The sequence below is a fragment of the Triturus cristatus genome, chromosome 7 (genome assembly GCF_964204655.1).
Source record: "Triturus cristatus chromosome 7, aTriCri1.1, whole genome shotgun sequence".
Lineage (NCBI taxonomy): Eukaryota > Metazoa > Chordata > Amphibia > Caudata > Salamandridae > Triturus > Triturus cristatus.
Window position 1 is genome coordinate 1791160661 of NC_140590.1, and position 23890 is coordinate 1791184550.

The 23890-nt window shown below is 41.9% G+C and overlaps 1 protein-coding gene across 1 annotated transcript; it reads left to right on the forward strand.

Moving 5' to 3' along the window:
* The first annotated feature begins 8877 nt into the window (after nt 1–8877).
* On the forward strand, nt 8878–9804 carry LOC146813147 (olfactory receptor 1L4-like). The gene has a single exon (XM_085614718.1). The coding sequence runs from the start codon at nt 8878–8880 to the stop codon at nt 9802–9804; it is 927 nt and encodes a 308-aa protein (XP_085470844.1).
* Nucleotides 9805–23890: the final 14086 nt, after the last annotated feature.

Sequence of the window (23890 nt, forward strand, 5' to 3'; positions counted from 1 at the left end):
CATTGCTAAAGAAGAAATTTAAACCTTACCGGGAATACAGTTCCTTATGCCCGACTAGTGTTGCTTCTGGGGAAGCCATGGGGTGGGATGGGCACCTCCAATGGGGTACTTGTACATTGACATGCATCTGAGAGACATACGCTAGGTGATCTATATGTTGATGGGGCGCTGATACCCTTTGAGAGTCTGGAGGAAGACCACGACTTGCCAGCTGGACAATTCCTATTACATAACTCCATTACAAGATCACTCTCAATAGCTTGGGGAGACATAACCACAGAGCCGGAAATGCATCTCCTCATACAATACTTGCATGTGATGGGTAACGGATCACACATAGTACATTGGCTAGCAGAGGCGTTATTAACCCACACGACACAACCCATGATGGCCCTGCGTTCTAAGTGGGAAGTAGACAGGGCTTACCCATGGACAGACTGTGAGTGGGATGCGATCTTGGCCAATCCCACGTATATACATAGAAATTCCAAATTTAGACTCATACAAACATATATTACAAACAGAATATACTTATTCCCGGATAAACTGTACATGTATTTCCACATGACTACCTCCGCATGCCCTCGCTGTCTACAGACAAGCTCAGACCTCCTTCACATGTTATGGTCGTGCACCTCCCTGCACACATACTGGCAGGCACCGGAAGGCCACCACTGCAGACATGGGAAGCTTGTATACTTGGCTTCTACGCCAGATGGAAGAAACACAAAGTTACCTCAAGGTTTACTGACTTAGGTCTTATAGTTGCCAAGAGATTGACCACCAAGCAGTGGAAAAGTGTCAACCCCTGTCCTTAATAGTTTGCAAAATTCACTGATGGTGTGGGCCCAAGCGGAAAGTACATCATTACGCAGGGAGGAAATGGGTGACTTGCATAAATACCCCATTACACAATATTGGGATACAATGTTTGTGGAGCTAAAAAACGTAGACAGAGAAACCGAAAGCAACTCCTTACAAACGGCTGACAGTCAGGACTCAGACACAGATCTCCAGATGCACCACACCACAGGTTGTGGGTAAACCAAGCACTGATGTGCGGGAGAGAGACTGAACAAGGATATCAAATGTGGGGAAGGGGGTGATCTGGACAGTCCTCAAACCAGGAATTGAGAGGGAGGGGAGGCAAGCATATCATGGCTTTGATGTGATAATAGTTTATATTTTCTATGTACAAAGACATAGCTATGACGGATTGCTGTTGGTCCAGTTGTTTTCTTTTGATATTTTGGTTATTAACTGTATCCAATTTGCATAGAACTATTTTCCCGAAATGATCAATAAGGTACGGAAGATCACGTGATACACCGGATGGGCACACAGATGAACGACAACATTGAGATAGGGCAAGACACACATTCTGTCATCCCAATGGTCATATGGGTATGACTTATGTAAAGTATAAGACATGAAACTTATAATGTACAATTGACTGATATGTAAAACTGGCATTGACTAAAACTTATATATGTACAGTATACATGACATTATCTATTACACCTGCAGTTGATAACAAGATAGGTACATTGGTATTCTTATTAAAAAATGCAAATAAAGATATTTAAATAAAGATATTTTTTTAAAAATGAAAGGACCCAGGGAACTATCAATTGTTACCAGGAGGAAGCTAAGCTTGTTCGCAATAACATTGCTCAAGCCCTTTTCAAACAAGATGGAATGTTTTGGGCAGACATGTTAGACCAGGATAGCTTGACTCCAGTGGCATGGAGAGCACGGGCCCACGTCTGGGCATACCCGTCCCACTCGGGGTGACAAATGCAAACACAACAGTAGGTGCTGCATGAGCCTTGCAGCACTTGTCTTAAATAATTGATATGCGAAGTCTTGTTTATAACATGGCACAGCAGAGTCATTCTTAGGTGAACCGTGTCAGAGAATGTTCTTGATCTCTCAGCTTCTTCAGTTATTCTGTTTACATTTACCTTGAGGCTTGTTTCGTAAGCTGACAACGTTTGTTTTAATTACAGCTGTTTTCTTGTCAACAGCTGAAAGAGGTAAAATGGCAACATGGATGTGAGTGAAAAGTTAAGTAAGAAGTTGCAAATTATAATTATTATAAACAACGTCTGATATTTTTATTTATTACAGATGCATTATGACGATTCCTGCAATTAGGAAATTAAGATATTCTCATTAGAGGGGTATTTCGCCATTGTTAATATTATACGGTAACATATTGCACTTAACTAGACTGTGGTCTCAATAAACTCGATTTACTGACTGACTAATGTGTTTCATTTGATAGACTCGAAACATGGGGGATAAACACTATTTTTTATAAAAACAGTTCAATTACACATGTCCTGATTAACAAAGAAAATCTTCTCATTTGGGACTGACTTATATCGGGAAATATGAGTAACCTATTGTGGTGATGTGATCCAGTTATTAGAATGCCTATGGTCTGTGATGTCATTTAGAATGTTTTCTAGGGCTGTCTTTGAATGTAAATGTGACAGTTGTCTCCGGTGCTTCAGCGGTGCTTGGGACGGCTCTCTGTATCTCTCATTAAACTCTTACACGAACAACTACTGTTCTGGTCATCACTTCATTTGGCGACAGGACGGGATGCGTGTTTACACGTTCCGTATCGGACTTTGCTGTGAAGCGTTTTGACGTGAACTAATCCACCGGAAAGATTTCTAAGGTTCCTGTATTTTTCGCTTCCCCAGCGAATTGAAATTGCTTTTGGGTCCCTGCTTCGACTGACTGTGAGTAAATCTTACTTTATTTACGGCGATATTATATGTGACTTCCCGGAAAGTAACAGATATTAGCGAGACTTAAGAGACAGAGAGCCGTGCCCGTATTTTTTTTTGTTGTACTAAACCAGAGCCACCTTGAATTTTAAGAATAAACTCCCGTCTATCGAAGCGGACAGTTTTTGGGGCCACAAGCATAATTTAAAACGCGTATTTCAGCGCGCGCCGCAGCGGAAGCCTTACCGGATCTCGAAGTGCAAGTGGAGCTACGTGAAGTCAGCTGGAACGCATCGTTGACACGCACGCTCTGCGTACGTCACACGCTTGAACAATGGAGATTATTTCCTGAACACGATTTGCGCTGAAACGCACAGCTGTTGTGTGTCATTTTGTCGTCTCCCCTTTGGGCTTGCTTCGGCTGCTGCTATATTCCAAAGGTTGATGACTGAAATGTTTCAAAATAACCCTAATGTTGTTGTTTTTCAGGATGACATTTTAATTTTCACCAAAAGCGAAGCAGAACACGATTCTGTTCTTGACCAAGTTTTTAGTGTTCTAGCGAATAGAGGGGTGACATTACAAAAAAACAAATGTACTTTAAAAGTCAAAGAAATTGAGTATCTTGGACATATAATTTCAGAACAAGGTATCAGACCCAGACCGGGTCTCATAAAAAGCATAGTTGATGCGCCTCCTCCGCAAAATAAAGAACAACTTATGTCTTTTCTTGGACTGTGCGAATTTTACTCTAAGTTTTTGAAGGATTTTGCCAAAACCACTGAGTGTTTTAGAGCATTGCTAAAGAAAGGGTCGTCTTTTGTATGGTCTGACGAGTGTGAAAAAGGTTTTCAAACCATCAAGAACCATATTGTGCAAGCTCCTGCACTACAAGCCTTCGTTGAAGGGAAACCAACGATTGTCACGGTGGATGCTTCAGAATATGGTTTGGGAGCTGTCCTTTCACAATGTTTTAACGGAAAAGAGGATACTGTTGGATTTGCTTCCAGAACTCTTCGTCCTGTTGAAAGAAAATATTCGGTTATCGAAAAAGAACTTCTGGCCTGTGTATGGAGTGTTGAAAAATTTAAGCAATATCTGTGGGGCAGGTCCTTTGTTCTCAGAACAGATCATCGGCCTTTGGTTGACATTCTTTCAGGGAAGAGAGTTAAACACACCACAGCTCGCCTAGCAAGGTTATCTACAAAGCTTTTAGAGTTTAGTTTTACTGTTGAGTATATTCCTGGAGGAAAAAACTGCAGGGCAGATTGTCTGTCGAGACTTCCTGTTCAAGATGTGGATGAACAAGAATGGGAAACTGAAATAGAGGAATGCTTCATTGCTGCAATTAATCAGGACAAGTTATCGTTTGCAGAAGCTGATTGGATTGCACAGATCAATAAAGATCCCATTCTCAAGGAAGTCAGTCTTTTGATCGAAAAAGGTTGGCCTAGGGAGAAGTGTCTTTCGTATGATCTTCAGATGTACTGGAAGGTCAATGAAGAACTCTCGATGGAAGGTGGAAAAGTTGTTCGAGGAGTTAAACTCATTCCTCCTTCTTGTTATCGTGAAAAGATCATTCTTGCTGTGCATTCTGGTCATCTTGGCGCAACCATTACTAAGAGGAAAGTCAGGGACGATTTCTGGTGGCCCAGAATGGACACGCAAATTGATGAATTTGTGAAACAGTGTTCACGATGTAACTCCAGTGACAAAGTTCTTGTTCTTGAGGGTACTGTTGATTCTCAGGTGTCTCCTCCCAGTAGAGCCTGGCAAAAACTGGGCATGGATTTTCTTGGGCCCTTTCATATTCTTCCTTCAAACTCGAAATATTTTTTAGTACTTGTTGACCATTTATCAAGATGGGATGGGTAGAGGTTGAACCTATCTCAGTGCCGGATTCAAAAAGTGTCATCAACTGCTTAGATAACATTTTTCGTAGGGAAGGTTATCCAGAGGAAATTCTCACCGACAATGGTGTTCAGTTTGTCTCTCACGAAATGTCTTCATTTTTGCATTCTTGTAACATCAAACACACAAGAACTCCACTTTACCATCCTCAGAGTAACGGGAAGACTGAAAGGTTCATCAGAGTAGTAGTGGAATGTGTAAAAGCAGCTTTTAGATCCAAGTCCTGTGTTTTCCAAGCTGTTAAGGATCTCATATGGTCTTATCGCACCTCACCCCATGTTGCTACCAACTATTCACCCTTTGAAATGATGAGAGGTAGAAAGGCTTCTTCTCAAGTTTACCCCTTTTGGATGGTTAAATCGTTTCATCTTGGTTGTGACATGAGGTGTATGTGGGAGACTGCGAGGAAAACATCAAATGAAGTTTCTCAAAAATTTTGTAAGATTCCTTCCACAGGTGGCACACACAAGCTCAACGTAGGAGATTGGGTTAGAATCAAGAATCCAGTCTCAGTGAGAAAGGGTTATTCAAAGTTTCTTGAATCGCTACAGATTGTTGACATACGAAAAAATGCAGTGAAATTGTCTAATGGGAACTGGTGGAGCACTTCACGTGTTGCAAGAGATCCTTGAATTCCTCGTGAGATCATTAAAATGAATTCTAAAACTGTGGGGGAAGATGGTGTTAGGAAAAGTTCTAGGATTTGTGCAAAACCACGGAAGTTGCAAGATTATGTGTAAATTTGTTCAACTTGCATCTTATATTTCTTTTGTGTTGTATAATAGGTTCTTATAAGTTCTTCTTCTTCTTCTTCTCTCTCTTTCTCCTTTCTCCTCTTTCTTTTGGTTCTTTCATTTTGTTAAAGGGGGGAGGTGTGGTGATGTGATCCAGTTATTAGAATGCCTATGGTCTGTGATGTCATTTAGAATGTTTTCTAGGGCTGTCTTTGAATGTAAATGTGACAGTTGTCTCCGGTGCTTCGGCGGTGCTTGGGACGGCTCTCTGTATCTCTCATTAAACTCTTACACGAACAACTACTGTTCTGGTCATCACTTCACCTATGCCTTCATAAGTTATACCATATTCACAAAAGCCAGTGCAGTAACTATGCCTAATGTTTGATATTCACAAACATGTTTAGTGAATTCCCCCCACTATCTACATATTTAACTTTTAAATGGAAGGCCCAGATGCAACTACCGGAGAAAATGTGGAACTGATCCCCACATTGAACTATGTCTAACAATAATCCACCTATGTGAACATATCTTAAACCTAATCTGGTATATTTTGCATGTTCGTAACAATATTTACCTATGTGAATATTTCCTAATCCTAATCTGGTATATTTTTGCATGTTTGTAAAACACATATTTAGAGCTATGAAACAGTCAATATTCTTGTTCAGTTAAAATACTGAAAGCTATCACCAGCACGACAGAAATGTTAGTGAATACCTCAAACACGTGTAGCTTATAACATATGTAAATATGATCTTTGAGAATTTCAAAATAGGCCTGTTTTTGAGAATGGGGCCAATTGTTTCCATTTGAGAGAAATATAATGGTCTCATCAGCATACATGAAAGTTTTACCTTTAGATTTAGACACGTTTGGAGGTCAAATCACCAAAGGAGGCAAAGATAGAAGCCATAGCTGGACAGGGCTTCATGAGGCAGGATACCTTTACTGCGAGCTCTTGCTTTAGCACTTTTGAACTTAGCAAAGTGTAGTGAATTTAGTTTTCTTAGTTATGACGTGCATGAGTAAGGCGTCATGCCTAGTTCAAGTCCTCTAGAGGTGTTAAGAAAGACCCACATTGTTCCTAGTGCTAGAACAGTTTTTCCTGTCCCTATCTCCTCCTAAAAGGCTTCATGGGGCCAGTTCTTCCTCCAGGCAGGTCTCCTGCTGAGTCCTGCCTTTTGTTGTCAGCTGGGCCCTCTTGGAGTCAGGCAAATAGGAGACCAACCACTCGACCCTTGGAGAGCAGTTCCTGTTCCTGGGTGCCAGCAGTGTCCAGGAGTCCTTGAGTCTATGAGTGAGTCATCTTTTTTTCAGGTGGAGTCATATTCCAGCAGTTCCTTCTTCAGTGCCTGTCTATCTAGGACGCTCCTGGTATTTTATATGTTAGGACACTAACCTGTAGACTTGAAAATCACAGTTTTGGAGTAGCTTATAAATATATCTAAATATGTCAATGTAATGCACTACAACTGCAGCACAGTCAGAGGACATTGTTGCTCCTGGGAGGCATATATTTGCATTGTATATATTGGGGGTGTGAATGCAGACTGCATCCCTTACAAAGGTATATTTATTCATCATGACCAATGGTCTTGCAGGACCGTTAAATGGACCAATTGGACAAACCAATCTTGTCAATAAAAAAACAGTAGAAATGTGAAAATGTTAGGGTGACCATGTACAAAATGTACAATTGCTACCCTAGGACAAAGCAATGAAAATGTTAATATCACAAATGATGTGGGTTGTCCTACAAAAAAACACACTCCGTGCCATGACCTGGGAACACAGTCAAGGTAAATAAACATACCACATGAATTGTCTGGATACGCATACTAATCATATTCAAATGTGTGCATTTCCTAGACAACTAGAAAGAATCACTACATGACTAGAAAATGGAAGTATGCATATGGGAAGTTAGGAAACATCTAAAGTGTGTATCTCAAGACTGCTAGTAGTATCAATTCAGGGCTCTGTTTATTCAGGGTTTGCGTAGTGTTTGCACCAACCCCAAAATGCAATTTATCAAGCCACACAAGCTCACTGTGCATGGCCCTGAGTGGCTTGATAAATGAGTAATGCAACTTAGCCAACATCAGTGTGCAGTGTTACTCGGCCCTGGGAAGGCATTCCCTGGATGTTGCTTGGGTATGCCACACAAATCACACGGATTGTGACACATTTACAGATTTACCACCACTGATAGACCTGGAAGTGTCCAAAAAGATATGCCTTCCCATGGGAGGTGTAACAAGAAGAAATATTTTCATTTATCCTTGTTACTTCCTCTTTCTGTTTGTGCTGCATACTGCAGCACACATAGATGGAAGAATATGCCACCGAGGCTTCTTTTTATGCAGGAATGTGCCCCTTGCTGCATGAAAACAATCCTGAATTCAATGCAGGAAACCCTTGCACCATGTTGCAAGGGTGTTTGTTTTAATGCAAGGCAGCCCATTGTGCACCACTGCTGGGGTAAGGATCGGAATGCACTGTATTGTAATAAATGTTGCACATTCCTACCCATTTCCTGTAATGTAGCACAGTGAATCGCTGTGCTCTGTTACTTTTTAATAAATAGGCCCCTTAATGTTTGAAGTGAAAGTTATTAGTTAGGGCCTAATCTGGACTTCATCTGACGGCTTGCTTAGCCACAAACCTGAAAGATATCCTGTCCACTGCATTACAAGTGGATTATATCCAATGACACTTATAATACAGTAGACAGGATAGCCGTCATGTTTGTGATAGAATAATTTGTCCACTGCACGCTAAATCAGGACCTAAGGGCCTGATTTATATATTGATGGAGTGGGTATTCCTTTGCAATGGTGACAGAGTTTCCTCACTGCCAATATAGTGGTCCACAAGACAAATGTAACTGTGGGTGGCACCTAAGTTTGGCCACGGTGGAGACTACTCTGTCTCCACTGTGATCACACCTCTCCGATGACCCTGGAGTGTAAGAGCAGTCAGAGGAATAGCTACACATCCGACCACTCAATTTAGATGTATGGCTGTGTCCTTCCGGTGCAGCCCTGCTGCAAACAGTTAATTGCTTTGACAGGAACCTCATGGCTATGATTATTTGACAATTCCTTTATAAATGACTGCATCCTTGGAGGTCATTTTAAATTAGGTGGACTGTCTCTCCATCATGGGTAAAGAGTAATTCATTTCATCCCCAGGGTGTAATGGCCAGCTGCCGGCCTAAATATAATGCAGGCCCTTGGTATTATTGTCTGCAGAAGCTCAAATAATACATATGTGCATTTGATAAGAGTGTTATAATAAACTTCAAACTAAAAGGTATATATGCAGGCTCACCTTTAGTAGCTGTGATATTTTTGGAAAAGTCCTGCAAAACTCTCATTCCCATACGTACACAATTGATCCTTTTGCAAATAATTACATTGATATAATTGTGTATTTATTTACAGGTAGTCTTCAGATACAAGTCCTGTTGCACTGCTAGATAAATGAATAAACCAAATCTGAACTCATCTGCAGGTTTCCTAATCATCGGATTTTCAGATTTTCCACATTTGCAAGTTCCAATCTTTGTTGCCCTTTTATTAATTTATGTCATAACTATAATAGGAAACATGTTGATCCTGATAATAATTCACTCAAACTCAAGTTTACATAGAGCTATGTATTTCTTCCTTACTCATTTGGCATTTGTCGACATCTTTTCGACGTCAGTCATAGTTCCACAACTGCTGGTCCATTTCTTTGCAAAAGGCATGCAGGTTTCTCTCACCAACTGCCTCCTGCAATTGTACTTTTTTATGGCCCTGGCAAGTATAGAATTCTTTCTCTTGGCCGTCATGGCTTACGATCGTTATGTGGCCATCTGTGATCCCCTCCGCTACATGACCATCATGAATAAGGCTGTGTGCATGAAGTTAGCTGCTGGAAGCTGGACAGTAGGATTTCTTATTGTAATACCAAATAATGTTATAATTTCAAGGTTCAACTTCTGTGAGTCCCACATCATTAACCACATTTTCTGTGATATGACAGCACTGTTGAAAATTTGTTGCAGCAGCACTAGCATCATTGAGACTCTCAACTTTGTGGAGGGTTCATTAGTGACAATGACATTCTTTATTATTATCACTATGTCTTATTGCAAAATTGTTTCTTCGGTCCTGAAAATCAAGTCCAAGTCTGGAAAGGAAAAAGCTTTCTCCACATGTGCCTCACACATCACTGTGGTTCTCTTATTTAATGTATCTATCTTGTCTACATATGTGCGACCAAAATCAACATATTCAATGATAGAAAACAAGATAAAGTCCTTGTCATATGTTGTTGTTACACCCCTTTGTAACCCCATTATATACAGTCTGAAAAATGCTGAATTTAAAAAAGCTTTGACGAAGGCAAAGAGCATAGCATAATTCATTAGCCAAGAGAAAAGTGCACGACTTCAATGGTTGCAAAGAAAATGTAAGTGCCCAAGTATTTTTAATTAATGTTGCAGTACTGTTTTGTAATATTGTTTGCCATATTTAATTAATCACACACTGTGGGCAGTGTCTTTTTCAGCATTACAATGCTGTTATGAAGAACTACTTGTTCACAGAAAATTGTTGTAAATGTTTTTGCCCAAGCCAGGCAGTTGATAAATTAACAAAACATTCTAGCTGACCTATTGACACAATGCATTTGGAACAAAGGAGTGGGAATGATTTCATCATTTTACATGTTCATTTTTGCAGGTCGTACATTATTTACTGGCATGCTTGGTTTTTTTTCTTAGGTGAGAAAGGAAAATATTTTTGAAAAGTACAGAGTTCTACGTACACATAATGAGCTCCTTCCATCATCAAATAATATTTTCACAGTTGTCTCGTGGGTTGTTACTTTATTTTTTCTTAATTGCCTAATTCTGCAATGAGAAATCTTTCTCGGGCCTGGTCATATAAAATGAGGATGGAAAAGGTAAGTTTGAACATTATCATGCTTTTAGACTGACTGGAGTCATTTGAAGCTGAAGTCTAGTGGCAGCGACATTTGCCACCTTTATCAGCTGAAATCGAATCTTATTCACTGAAATTTGGCAGAAATTATTTACTTTCAATGACAAACTAGCAACATGTGGTAAAGTATGTAAAGGAACTACAAGAAAACAGAAAATACTAACAATATATAACACACTGACAAACAGAATACAAGAAAACTACCACATCCAAGCAAAGGACTACAATAGGAACACATTGGTTATACAATAAAAATAGTAGAACTAGCCATATCAATAATTTGATCCCGTAATGCAGTGCAAAAAAACAACTAAACATAACGTAAGCCAACACAACACACCACACCATCAATGCAACAAAATACAATTCTGTTATTTTCCAAATGTAAAACTCAGTCCAAATATTCAGCTACAATTCTAGGAGTCTAAGTAGTCCTTACTGCTTGTAAACGAAGGTGCATGGTATTTAAAGGTACAGCATGTAAAGGTTTAATGTTAACCACTTCCTTAAAGTGAAAAGGCACTGAAAGCTGTTTTCACTGAAGCAGAGTTTGTGGCATTATTATACAAAATTAAATGTAATTATGTTTTCTCCACCGAGGAAACAACTGCAAGTTTTATATTTGCATTTATAATAAATATTTTGGAGAAGGTTCTTTTAGAAACTTAACTTTTCCCTTCCTAAATACCCAGATGGCCATTTATATGAGCTCTTCCTCTCACCAAGACCTGAGTAGCCCTCTTGGGTGTGGTGAGCTGTCTAATGAGGACCTGCTGCCTCCCTTGTCCCTTTAGTCAGGTAGAATTCAGGAACCATTTTTGAGTGACCACACAGGAGGGGTTACTCATTTCCCTGGCCACACCTCCAGGGTGGGCTAATGAGCTCTACACAGGTAAGAAAGGTTCTGCCTTCTTGGCTTTAGGTAGACAAGGGTGCCTTAGGATTGTTTTCAGTAGATCACACAGGGAATGCTACAAAAGTGTGAAGGGTCACCCCCAGGAATGTTTCTCCCACTGTTTAGGGAGCGGCTAGATGTTTCTCCCATTTACACACTAGTTGCTCAGGAGAAATGTGACACCGACTTTGCACTCCTCCTAACAATTTCTGTAGCTGTGAAAGAACATAAGAGTACTGGGCCTGTGGGCTGTGTACTCTGAAGCATGGTCCTGTTCTCCATCTTGGTCTCGGGTTCAAGCTACCGGGATCTTCCATGCCCCAATATGTTTGCTCTAAATCCCCAGCTGACCAGATTCAACTGGACTTTCTCTGGCTCTGGCTGCTGGCTTCAGTCGTAGCAACTCTTGACCCCCAAGTGCTGTCTCCAAAATACTGGATGCTTGGCTGTCCCTCCACACCATGATGAATCCCAATTTATCTCCTACTATACTATTGGATACAAAATGGAGCATTGTTGCCACCCAGAGTGGATATGCCTATCTCCTACATCTTCTTCACACTCTGCTGTGTTGTAAATGATTCAGGAGAAAGAGCTATGCCAAAGTATATCCAAGGAGGAAAGCAATGACCCATACTGAATGTCTGAACATTTATTATCTCACAAAATACCTTGGCTATCACTGTATTCATTAGTAAATTTAAATCGAATTTGTGATATCTTCAAGGATGTGATTTTTCATGTTATGAGCAATCTAATAGGTGAGGTCATAAGTAGTGCATTATGGGGGTGTGAGCTATAGTAGATTAAACTGATGTACACCAGCTGTTTTTACATTAGTTTGTGTCTCATTTCAACACATCAGTATAAAGTCACTTAAACCTTTGTTTTTTCAGTGAAACTTTGTGTATTTACAATCATATTATAAATAGGCTTAGCCCCAAAACCATTTGTGAGTGCCCAAGCCATGTTAAGCAGGGCTCAAACTGTATGCAGCAGAGGTTGACTGCAGAGCTTAACCACAAGGTCAGGTCCTGTGCTCAATACTCTGTTGGAACCCAACCTGTGCTGCACACACCCTTTTGGGGTGCATTTTAGGGGTTGGCCACAAATCCAGGTTCTGCAACCAACCCTCAAAAATCAGGAGATTCATGTGGAGCACAGCCTCTGACGCATAAATGATGGATGGAATGCAGAACAAATCAAAACATTCACCCCCAGTCAAGAGATCTGGGTGAAATCAATTGTTCTTTTGCTCACCATGTGACCCCAGTTTAGACCCAGCCATATGCAAACCAGTCATGAGCATGTGCCTCATGGAAACAGTCCAGCCTGAACTGCCAGACCAGGTCCTCCCTGGACCAGAAACAAACATCCTAGGACCGGCTTCGGGGTTTTACTCCTCATCAGCCATGCTAGCTTGAATCCAGTGGCACAATGAGCCAGTTACCCACATCTGGGCATACATGGCACACTTTGAGTGAGAAAGCAAAAGACACACAAATGATGGACAGAATGCAAAACAAATCAAAACATTCACCCCAGTCAAGAGATCTGGGTGAAACCGATTGTGCTCTGGCCATGGGGATTGGGGTTGGCCACTAGGTCTTTTCTTTTTGAAACCCTCCCTTTGTGGGCACGTATCCATAACTGTGCAGAGTTTACCTACCAAAATCTTTACTTTTTTTAACATATGGAACAGTTACGTGACTGAAAAGATGGCTTGGGTGAGTAAACATATATGGAAAGGGATTCTGCAGTTATGCAAACATCTCCCTCTAACTATTTTTTAGCCCATATAAAATATATTGTATCTCAAATTAATAAAAGCCCACAGTAACGTGCTGGCTTCATACCTGAATAAATATCTTGTAAGACATGGGCTGTTAATTGCAAAGTATGTGAGTACTTCAAAAGTAATAAAAAACACAATAACATGTTTACTCTGAACCAAGTACCTCAATGTAGTACTTGACTTTCCAGAACAGTCCAAGACTATCTTAAATGAGTTGATGTGAGCTAGTACCTCAGCTCACTGTTACGCAACAAACTCATTCAATAATTCATTATCTAGTTAGTGCTTTTTTTCATAAAAATAAAAAATACTTTGCTATATATACTAGTTAGTACTACTCATCAACTTACACATAGCTACAAATAGCCAGTAGAAAATGCCTATTGTGACACTCTCATGACACAAGGTTTTTCCTACAATGGCATTCATTAAGGCATGTGTGGATTTGCCTTGAGGTTGTCAAAAAAGAATTTCAAACTGTGTCAATGACCATCATCTAAATAAAATGATTGACTATGTGTTTGTCAATACAACCTTTTTCATGACCTAGATTACATCATGTAACATTGTATTGCCAATATCCTCATTGTTAACAAAGCATTGTGAAATCAATTAAATTTGTGCATACATTTTTATGGTGCCACTGAAGCTTTAGGACCAACCAACAGAGGTTCCTGCATTCCAGAGCTACTGTGAACGAGCCAAATATCCAACAGTGCTTGAAATTGTGAGAAACCTCTCTCAAGGTCATAAATTTAACCACCTGGGTGAACTAGGGTGTCATCGGAGAACCTTTGGTGGTAGGGGTACTACACACCTGAAAGCCACTAGAGCATTCCATACAAGGGTTCATGGTGCACTCCTGCCCTCTCTGAGGCACCACCAAAACCATAAATTGATCTTTGAGTGCCACAGTGTATTCTGATGGTTTCCTTTAGCCCAGAGGCACGTATACATTCTAGAGTTGGTTTGCCGTTCTAAAATGCCTTTTTGTATTTTTCATTTACCATTTAATTTGGCAAGGCACCTTTCAATTTTTAGGGGACTTGTGGATTCTGCCCCTACTTGGGGCATCTGGCATATTGAGGTGGCAGGCAGTGGTAGGAGCCCACTCCATTACTGCTCAGTTAGCTTTCCCCCAGGCTTACATTGTTCTTGTGCTGGCACAGGAGTAAAACTTTGTTGTCTAAACCTGCCTATCGCCTCATGGGCTTGCACCAAAGTAGTGTGTACCTCCCACCGCTCACACATGGCTATGAGAAATGGGAATCCACACCCCAGTAGGTGAGCACAATGGCACTCATCTGCTTATCAAACACAAGGAGATGAGGGACGGAGTGCTACAACGTTTCAGACACTCACCCCCTGTCACAGATCTGAGTTGAATCCATCATCACCACCCCAGTTCGGACCCAGCCATATGCAAATCAATCTTGACCCTGTGCCTCATTGAATCAGTCCAGCCCAAACTGCCAGGCCAGGTCCTCCATGCACTGCATACAAGCATCCTGGGACGGTTTTGGGGTGACACCCTCCATCAGCCAGGCTACCTTGAATGTTTATGTTTATGTGTGAAGGATTTATAGAGCACATGGATGCCCAGAGGCTTCCCAGCGCTGAGGAGAGGAAGCAGCAGCGACGAAGACTGAGAGGATCATCATGGGAACAGCCATGTATTACATTGTTTTCTGAAGCTACGTTCATGTTTCAGCAGTCTCAGGTCCCTGGCCATGGAGTTCCAAAGCTTCCCGACCAGGTATGATAAGGATCTGCCTCTCCATCTTGACCTCTTTATCCTCAATATCTTCATGAAGTAGTCTGAAGATGCAAAAACAACAGTTGATGGACAGAATGCAGAACACTGTCATACATTCACCCCAGTACAGAGATCTGGGCCTAAATCCATCGTTTTTTTGCTCACCATGCCGTTCCAGTTTGAACCCAGCCTTATGCAAATCAGTCTTGACCCTGTGCTTCATGGGTACAGTCCAGCCCGAACTGCCAAGCCAGGTCCTCCCAGGACTGGAAACAAGCATCCTAGAACCGATTTCGGGGTTTCACCCCTCTTCAGCCAGGATAGCTTGATTCCAGTGGCATGGAGAGCACAGGACCCACGTTTGGCCATACCCTTCCCACTCGGGGTGACAGACGCAAAAACAACAGTTGATTGACTGAATGCAGAACACTGTCATACATTTAACCCAGTACAGAGATCCTGGCGTAAATCCATAGTTTTTTTGCTCACCATGCCGTTCCAGTTTGAACGCAGCTATATGCAAATCAGTCTTCAGCCTGTGCCTCATGGGTACAGTCCAGCCCGAACTACCAAGCCAGGTCCTCCCTGGACTGGAATCAAGCATCCTAGGACCGGTTTCTGGGTTTCACCCCTCTTCAGCCAGGATAGCTTGATTCCAGTGGCATGGAGAGCACAGGGACCCACGCCTGGGCATACCCTTCCCACTCGGGGTGACAGACGTAAAAACAACAGTTGATGGACAGAATGCAGAACACTGTCATACATTCACCCCAGTACAGAGATCTGGGCCTAAATCCATCGTTTTTTTGCTCACCATGCCGTTCCAGTTTGAACCCAGCCATATGCAAATCAGTCTTGACCCTGTGCCTCATGGGTACAGTCCAGCCCGAACTGCCAAGCCAGGCCCTCCCTGGACTGGAAACAAGCATCCTAGGACTGGTTTCGGGTTTCCCCCCTCTTCAGCCAGGATAGCTTGATTCCAGTGGCATGGAGAGCACGGGACCCACGTCTGGGCATACCCTTCCCACTCGGGTGACAAACGCTAAAACAACAGTTGCTGGACAGAATGCAGAACACTGTCATACATTCACCCCAGTACAGAGATCTGGGGCAAAATCCATTGTTTTTTTGCTCACCATGCCGTTCCAGTTTGAACCAAGCCATATGCAAATCAGTGTTGTCTAGCCACATACCCACATTCTTTATTGATGGTTTGGGGACAGGAGGTGTACCCCAGTCTTCTGGCCAGCTAACCCTGGCCCGGGGCCTGAGGCTGTGTCCCAGGATCATCAGTTCTGTTTTGTTGCCATTCAGTTTTAGGCTACACCTTACCATCCAACTAACCAACTTTTCCATGCATGGTACCAGTTGGAGGTGGTTTGAGTTAGGCCCTTCAGCCACTGAAACTATGAGTTAGATGTTGTCCGCCCATGACACGATTGGCAGCCCAAATGCCTGGACAAATTTTGCTAATGGGCTCATGTATATATTAAACCGTGTGGGTCTGAGCGATGAGCCCTGGGGGACTCCGCATGGAGCTGGCAGCATATCTGATATGTTGGTAGATTCCATTATCTGAAAAGTTCTATCGCTTAGAAAGAAAGCAAGCTCCTGAAGGGCTTTATCCTGGATACCAACCTCCCTCAGCCTATGAATCAGGGCGAGGTGGTCCACGCTGTCAAAAGCAGTGGTTAAATCTAGGAGCAGAATTTCAGCAGAACCCCCTGATCAAGCATCTCTTTAAGCTTTGTGAACATGAGTAGAGCAGATTTTGTACTGTGTTGTGGCCATACACCCATCTGAGTCTTGCATTAGAAGTTATTTTCCTCCAGAAACTGTGTAAGAGTACGATTGACATATTTTTCCACTAATTTTCCCAGGATGGGTAGCAATGAAATAGGGTGAAATTTCCCCAGTAATACACGATCTAAGGTGGGCTTCTTCAGCAAGTGCCTCACAAGTGTTTGTTCCCACTTCTTAGGTACTACCCTGGAGTTGAGAAAAGTGGCAAAGTGAGCATGGGACCAACGTCTGGGCATACCCTGCCAACTTAGGGTGAACAAAGCAAACACAATCAGAAGATGGAAGGTTCACTGAAACTTTTCAGACTCTCACCCCAGTCAATATGAGGACAAGTCCCAGGATGCTTGTTGGCAAGGTATGCCCGATGTGGGTCCCATGCTCAATTTGCTACTGGATTTAAGCAAGCCTAGCTGATGTGGTTTGTTTCCCTAAAACCGGTCCAAGGATGCTTGATTCCAGTTCAGGGAGGACCTGGCTTGGCAGTTCGGACTGGACTGTTCCCATGATGCACAGGGTCAAGATTGATTTGCATATGGCTGGGTTCAAACTGGGTTGATGAAGTGAGCTAAAGAACAATGATGTATTCAACCCAAATCTTTGACTGGGGATGAGTGTCTGAAAAGATTTAGCGCTCCGTCCATCATCTCTTTGTGTTTGCTTTGTTCGCCCTTAGTTGGCAGTGTATGTCCTGATGTGGTCCCTTGCTAACTTTACTACTGGATTCAAGCTAGACTAGCTGATGAGGGGTGTTACTCCAAAACCGGTCCCAGCATGCTCTTTTCCAGTCCAGGAAAGACCTGGCTTGGCAGTTTGGACTTGATTGTTCCCATGAAGCACAGGGTCAAGACTGATTTGCATATCGCTGGGTTCGAACTGGTTTAGGAAAGTGAGCTAAAGACCAATCATAGATTCAACCCAGATTATGACTGGGGGTGAGTGTTTGAAAAGTTTAAGCGCTCCTTCAATCATCTCCTTGTGTGTGCTTTGTTCGCCCTTAGTTGGCAGGGTATTCTTAGACGTGGGTTCCTTGCTCACTTTGCCATTGGATTCAAGCTAGCCTAACTGATGAGGGGTGTTACTCCAAAACCGGTCCCAGGATGCTTGTTTACGGTCCAGGGAAGACCTGACTTGGCAGTTTGGGCTGGAGTGTTCCCATGAGGAACAGGGTGAAGACTGATTTACATGTGGCTGGATCTGCACTGGAGTGGCAAAGTGAGCTATAGAACGATAATGGATTCAGCCCAGATCTGAGACTGGGGGAGAGTGTCTGAAATGTTTAGGCGCTCCGTCCATAATCTCCTCGTGATTGCTTTGACTCATCTCCTTATGCCTTTGTTCCAGGGATATGAGAAGCTGGGACAGTTTTCCATACATTGGACATGGAAGGTGGGGGTCCTAGGATCAAAGATCTTCTTTGGGCAGGGGGCCTATGAATATCACCTCAGATTTAAACATGATTATGCATTCCCAGAGCGCAAGACAATACACAAGGTACTAAACTTCACAGGCCTGCTTGTTTTGTTTTGCTCTTGGTGGCATTCTCTGCTGGCTTACTAGTCTCCAAACTTTACCTTTCTACCTTGAGTCTGTTTTCTCAGCTCCTGATGGGGGACTCCAGGCACCTGCCTTCACAAGGGAATCCCCACAACTACCCCTCTGTACCCCTCTAGAAGAGCACCCTCCTTGCTACTCACCAGAACCTTCATAGCTTTGGCTGTCCTACAAGGCACCCTTGTGTCAGCATTTAAGTTGATGGCCTCCCTCATGATGGCTGTCGGATCAGGGTTGATGCCCCGAAACCGGTCTGAGGAAGCTTGTTTCCATTACAGGGAGGACCTGGCTTGGCAGGTCGGTCTGGACTGTTCCCGTGAGGCAGCGGGTCAAGACTGATTTGTCAAGACTTATTTGCATATAGCAAGGTCTAAACTGCACAGTATGAGCACAGTAAGCAAAATAAAGATGGATCTAACCCAGATCTCTTGACTGGGGGTGAAAGTTTGATTTGCTCTGCATTCCGCCCGTCCATCGTCTTTTGGTACCCCATCTGCCATACCAGTCCACAGAAGTTCCAAGGAAACTCATAAGGTCTACACCAAGCATCCCTCTAATGTCACTCAGAGGCAATAATGGGGCTGCACTAGTGGCCCTGGAAAAAAACTCTCTCCAATCTTGAAGTGGAGTCTGTTGGTTTCTCCTTCCAGCTGTTGATTCCTCTGGCACAGTCTCTTCCTTTTCTTTTGTTTAAATGTGTTTTTATTAATATTATTATTATTATTATTATAATTGTATGATCATTACATGACAGCCAGTATTCATGTTATACATCACTATTTGCATAATATCATTGTACAATTCAAAGCTTCTAGGGTGTTTTACAGCTTGGCTGTTGGTGTTACGTTGCAAATCTAGTATGCAATGAAGTCGCGCATTATCGTAATACTCATTAATAAGAGGAAAGCAAGGCTGGCACAGTCTCTTCCTTGTGTATTATTTGTTTGAAGGGTTGAAACGTATTAGAAGCTAACCACCTCTGCTCAATCCTAGGGTGCCACATCGTCATTCTGCCCCTGCCCTAACCCTTCTCCACTGCATTTCAACAATGTGGTTTTAAGTGGTCTATTGAAAGACCATCTCTGAGACCCTCAGCCCTGCCTCTAAATGACACAGTTTGATACAAATATTTCAAAGGGAGGACCCTCCTATGGTTGACTCCAGAGGCTATCTTCGTTTGCTTCTCCTGGACCAGGTGCAATATGAAGAGATAATTAGAACAAGCAGATGCTGTTTCCACCTTCTCCTTTTCCAGGAACGAGTAGTTCAAAAACTCACAAATGAATGTTATGTGTATGGAGGCCATTGATGATTCTACCAGAGAGTAGAGTAAATAACTCCCAGTAGGGGACGCAAAGGCCTTGAATGTGATTATGAACTGAACCAGGGAAATATCACAATTCTCCAAGTGACATTAGCAGTTATGATGAACGTGATTGTGTACCTACTGTTGGGGTACATGTTTACCTTAGGATTGATACCTGAATGTTATTTCTAGGTCCAGGTAGGAGGAAACTATGCTGTGGTACAGATTTCTCCCTTAGTGTACAATCCAGTAAAGCAATTAGCTGAAAGATTTCATTCACGACCCACTAAATATATGCACTTTAACAAAAATAGACACATAAGCTTTTCATATACCTTTAAATTATGTTGAAGTACATTTATCCTACAGTGACATGAAACTGTCTGAAGACTGAGAAAGAGTTTCAGTGCCTCAACTTCGAGTGATGTCATTCTAAACCATTGAAAGATTTAGAATTTCACAAGGGATAGGTGAATTCAATATTATGAAAGCCACAAACTCCTGTCTACTCTCCTTACTGGAAGTGGAATAACTGCAGGAGAATGACCCAAATGTGGGAGATTTTCAGAGATGTTGAGCAGGAAACCTTGGGTTAAAATATGTTTTTGATCACTATTTTAATTTAGTTTTAGCCAAAATGTATTTAGGTTTGAGTCTTTTTATATGGGGCGGTCCTTTGCAAGTGTAGTGTGTTATTTTTTGCAAGCAGATGCTATTTTTTTAATTATTTGTGCTTAGGGGGGCGTAAATAGCTGCAGCTGTGTTTTTAAGTAATCAAACCTAGTTTGTATTATTTAAGGAAACAATAATGTCCAATGTTCGCTTTACTGAAAGTTTTCAGGATATTGATTTTGTTGGATTATGGCACCTTTAATAGACTAACATGGTTACTCTTGTTTTTATTTTTTTTTGGTTGGATTTTGACAACTTATTTTGCCAAATAATTCAGCTGAGGATTTAGCTCTTTTTTTTATAAATCCAATGAATACTGTGCAGGCAACCCTAACTCAGGTCTTTGGTCACTCTCCTAGCACATCTCCTTCCTGCTCCAGCAGGACATCTCTCTTGGTTTTACCATCTTGAACCTGGATTCACTAAATTACTTGTCGGTGAATACCCTGCTCTCATGTTGCCTTCCTTTAGAGCAGAAGCAGAAGCTTTGATCCTGCTGCATAGCAGTATCCATAAACTATTTACTTTGACTTACTGTTCTCATATCTTTTTGAAGTGGGTCTCCATAAGTGCAAATCCATCCAAGGTCCTTCCCAGCACAATAAATACTTGACTGTATAATGTAAGAAAGATAATGCCTGGCCTGTGAATGCAAGTTGACTTGGAGTCTGCTAGTGTGGTTTTAGAGTCTACCATCCGGTATCGCTAAAACTATTGTTTTCTACAAACAACTGAGGCAGAAGGTATTAGGTGGCTGTATTGTTATGGCAGCATTAACTACAGATCCTACAGAATGCTGTTGGAAGTGTTTTAACATCACTCAAATGATTTGCTTATGTTTGGGCTGTCCTAAAGTGAGCCAGCATCTTATACCCTGCAACTATTCTGCCATGGTTGCTGGCAGACGTCAAGACACATGCAATTTTATTTGCAGGAGAACACTATTCACGCTTGTGGTATGGTTATGTGCCAGCTTGCTGCTGATTGTAGGTTAGTGGAAGCCTGCTGCCATATTGACTTGCATGGATAAAGTGCCAGCAATGGTCCTGGGCTTCTTACATTCCACATTTGTTAAGGCAAGTTTGTAGAGAGCAAGGTGCATGTCCTCATTCAGCACTCAATAATTCCATGCTGCAAATGTGCTTAATTGAGTCAAAAGTGCAATTGTTTGTTGGGTATAAAAGCAAGGAGAACAAATATGATCCTGAGCAATGCTAGCAAAGCATGTTTTGGCTGACTGGTGCTGCCGTAGGCCTGTGTACTGCACTTGCACGTTCCAGCCACAGAGATCTCACACATCTAACAAACAGGATTTAAACAATAACCACATGTTCTGCCACCCTAGGTAGCAACACATCTCATCTTTTGATCATCAGCAACATCATCAACGTGTAATGCCACTGGACTCAAAAACTGCTGTGGGGTAATTAGATGTGAAAGAAGTAGGCACTTTAGGCTCTTCTGAACTTAAGAATTCACCCATTGAACCTGATGAGACACTTGAACAGATAACCAGCTATGTGACAATGTGGAATTTTGATGTTCATTCTTAGCTATACCAGACTCTGATCTCAGTGCATGTGTGTTTCAGGTAGCTTTGGTTTCATGGATGAAGGTACCAGCTGCCACATCTAGTGATGGATGCTACTTGTATACCATAGACACAATCGGTAGCTTCTCATCCCATGCAGCAGACTCTGCGATAAGCTGCACATGCAGGAGGCTACGCAGAGTAAACCAACCAGGATTAACAAGCCTGCTTGTACTCTAACTATATTTAGACACTACAGACATGTCAACTAGTTTATTGTTGCCTTTCACATTACAGATGCTACAGTTGCTCCTTGAATATTTGTTCAAGATGCTCTTTGATGACCTAAGCCCAGAAGCTTCTCTATTCAATAACATTATGAAAGCAGCACAAACATCAACCACTTCCGTCTCTCAAAGCAAACCTCCCAAAGACAGCTGAAAAGCTGAAGAAGCGATTATGGGTTAGAGTCTAACAAATCCTCCTGCACCCTATCTGTTGTCCAAAAAATGTTTTTCAAACCCTAGAAAGCTAACAGACTTCAATGACAGGCAACTGTCTTAACCCCTTTGCTGCTAGGCCTTCCCCATGTGCTAAGCCTTTTTTGGCTATTTGGGGTAGTGCGCGCTTAGGCCCCTGTAACTTTTTGACCACATAAGGTATCCACGCCAAATTTGCGTCCATTTCTTCCAACATCATGGGGATTCTAAAGGTACCCAGGGTTTGGGGATTCCCCCGGAGGGAGCCCAGAAATTAGACAAAATACAGCTAAATTTAGTTTTTGGGGGAAAAATTGGAAAAACGGGCTGCAAATGAAAGCGTCTGGGTTTTTCTCTGCAAATGTTATCAAAAAAGGGTTTGTGGGGCTGAAATCACCATTTCCCCAGCTTTTAGGGAATGACAGACTTTTGTCAGAAAACCAACATTTTGTTACACAGTGTTGGCATTTTTCTGGGACATAGCCTATTTTTGCTATTTTTTGTGCTTTCAACCTCCTTCCAGTTAATGGTAGAAATGGGTGTGAAAGTAATAATGGATCCTGGAAAGCTATACATTTCAGAAAAGTAGACAAAATTCTGAATTCAGCAAGGGGTCATTTGTGTAGATCCATCAAGGTTTCTTTATAGAAACTAACAGTTAAATTTAAGAAAAATTGAAAATTAGTTGAAAAGAAAAGCCTTTTGTGTCAACGTTTTCACCTGTAACTTCTTGTAATTATGACAGCTCTTTGAAAGCAATATACCATTACATCCACTGGAACTTCCTGGTTGTGGGGATATATAGGACTTGTAGGTTCACCAAGAACCCGACGAACCCAGAGTCAAAAACTGAGCAGCAATTTGCAATCTTTTTTTATTATGCTCCGGGTATATAGCAATTATTGTGGGAAAATGTATACATGGAAAAATCGGTATGAAAGACACCTATGTATTTCTAAAATGGGAACAAATTATAGAGTTTAGAAACAGTACATATTTGCACATTTTCAAACTTGGGAATAATCATACTAGCATGAGAATTATCGGTCATTTTGAAAAATGACTTATTTTTTACACAATGTCTTTCATTTGAAAGGCAGAAAAGCATCAAAAATCAATAAGTAATAACAGTTGCTTTACAAATATGAATTACCCTAAGTCTCCTGATAACAATGGTACCTCACTTGTGTGAGTAGGCATAGTGACCATGACAGGAAATGGCTCAAAACCGAACGTTTCACAATGAAAATTTACCCTTTTTTTGCGAAGTGTCTCGCTGTAGTGTTTTAACACTAGCTCTGCGGCACCTAGGGAAACCTAGCAAACCTATACATTTTTTAAAACTAGACACCCAGGGGAATGCAGGTGCAGGATGGGGTGACATGACTGCCTCCCACCAGGTTCTGTTGCCCAGAATCCCTTGCAAACCAAAAAAACTCCAAAAAAACACATTTTCCCCACATTTCTGTGGTGGAAAGTTCTGGAATCTGCATGGATCCACAAGTTTCCACCCACCCCGCGTTACCCAAAGTCTTCCAAGAAAAATGGTACCTCACTTGTGTTGGTCGGCATAGTGCCCGCAACAGAAAACGTCGCAAAACACAACAAGGACACCCCTCAATTTCGCAGTGAAAAATGACCCTTTTTTGGCAAAGTGCTTGGCTGTAGTTGTTGAACCCTAGCACTGCCGGCACCTAGGGAAACCTAGCAAACCTA

Coding starts and splice junctions, on each gene's coding strand:
- LOC146813147 (XM_085614718.1), top strand. CDS start 8,878: ATGAATAAACCAAATCTGAACTCATCTGCAGGTTTCCTAATCATCGGA.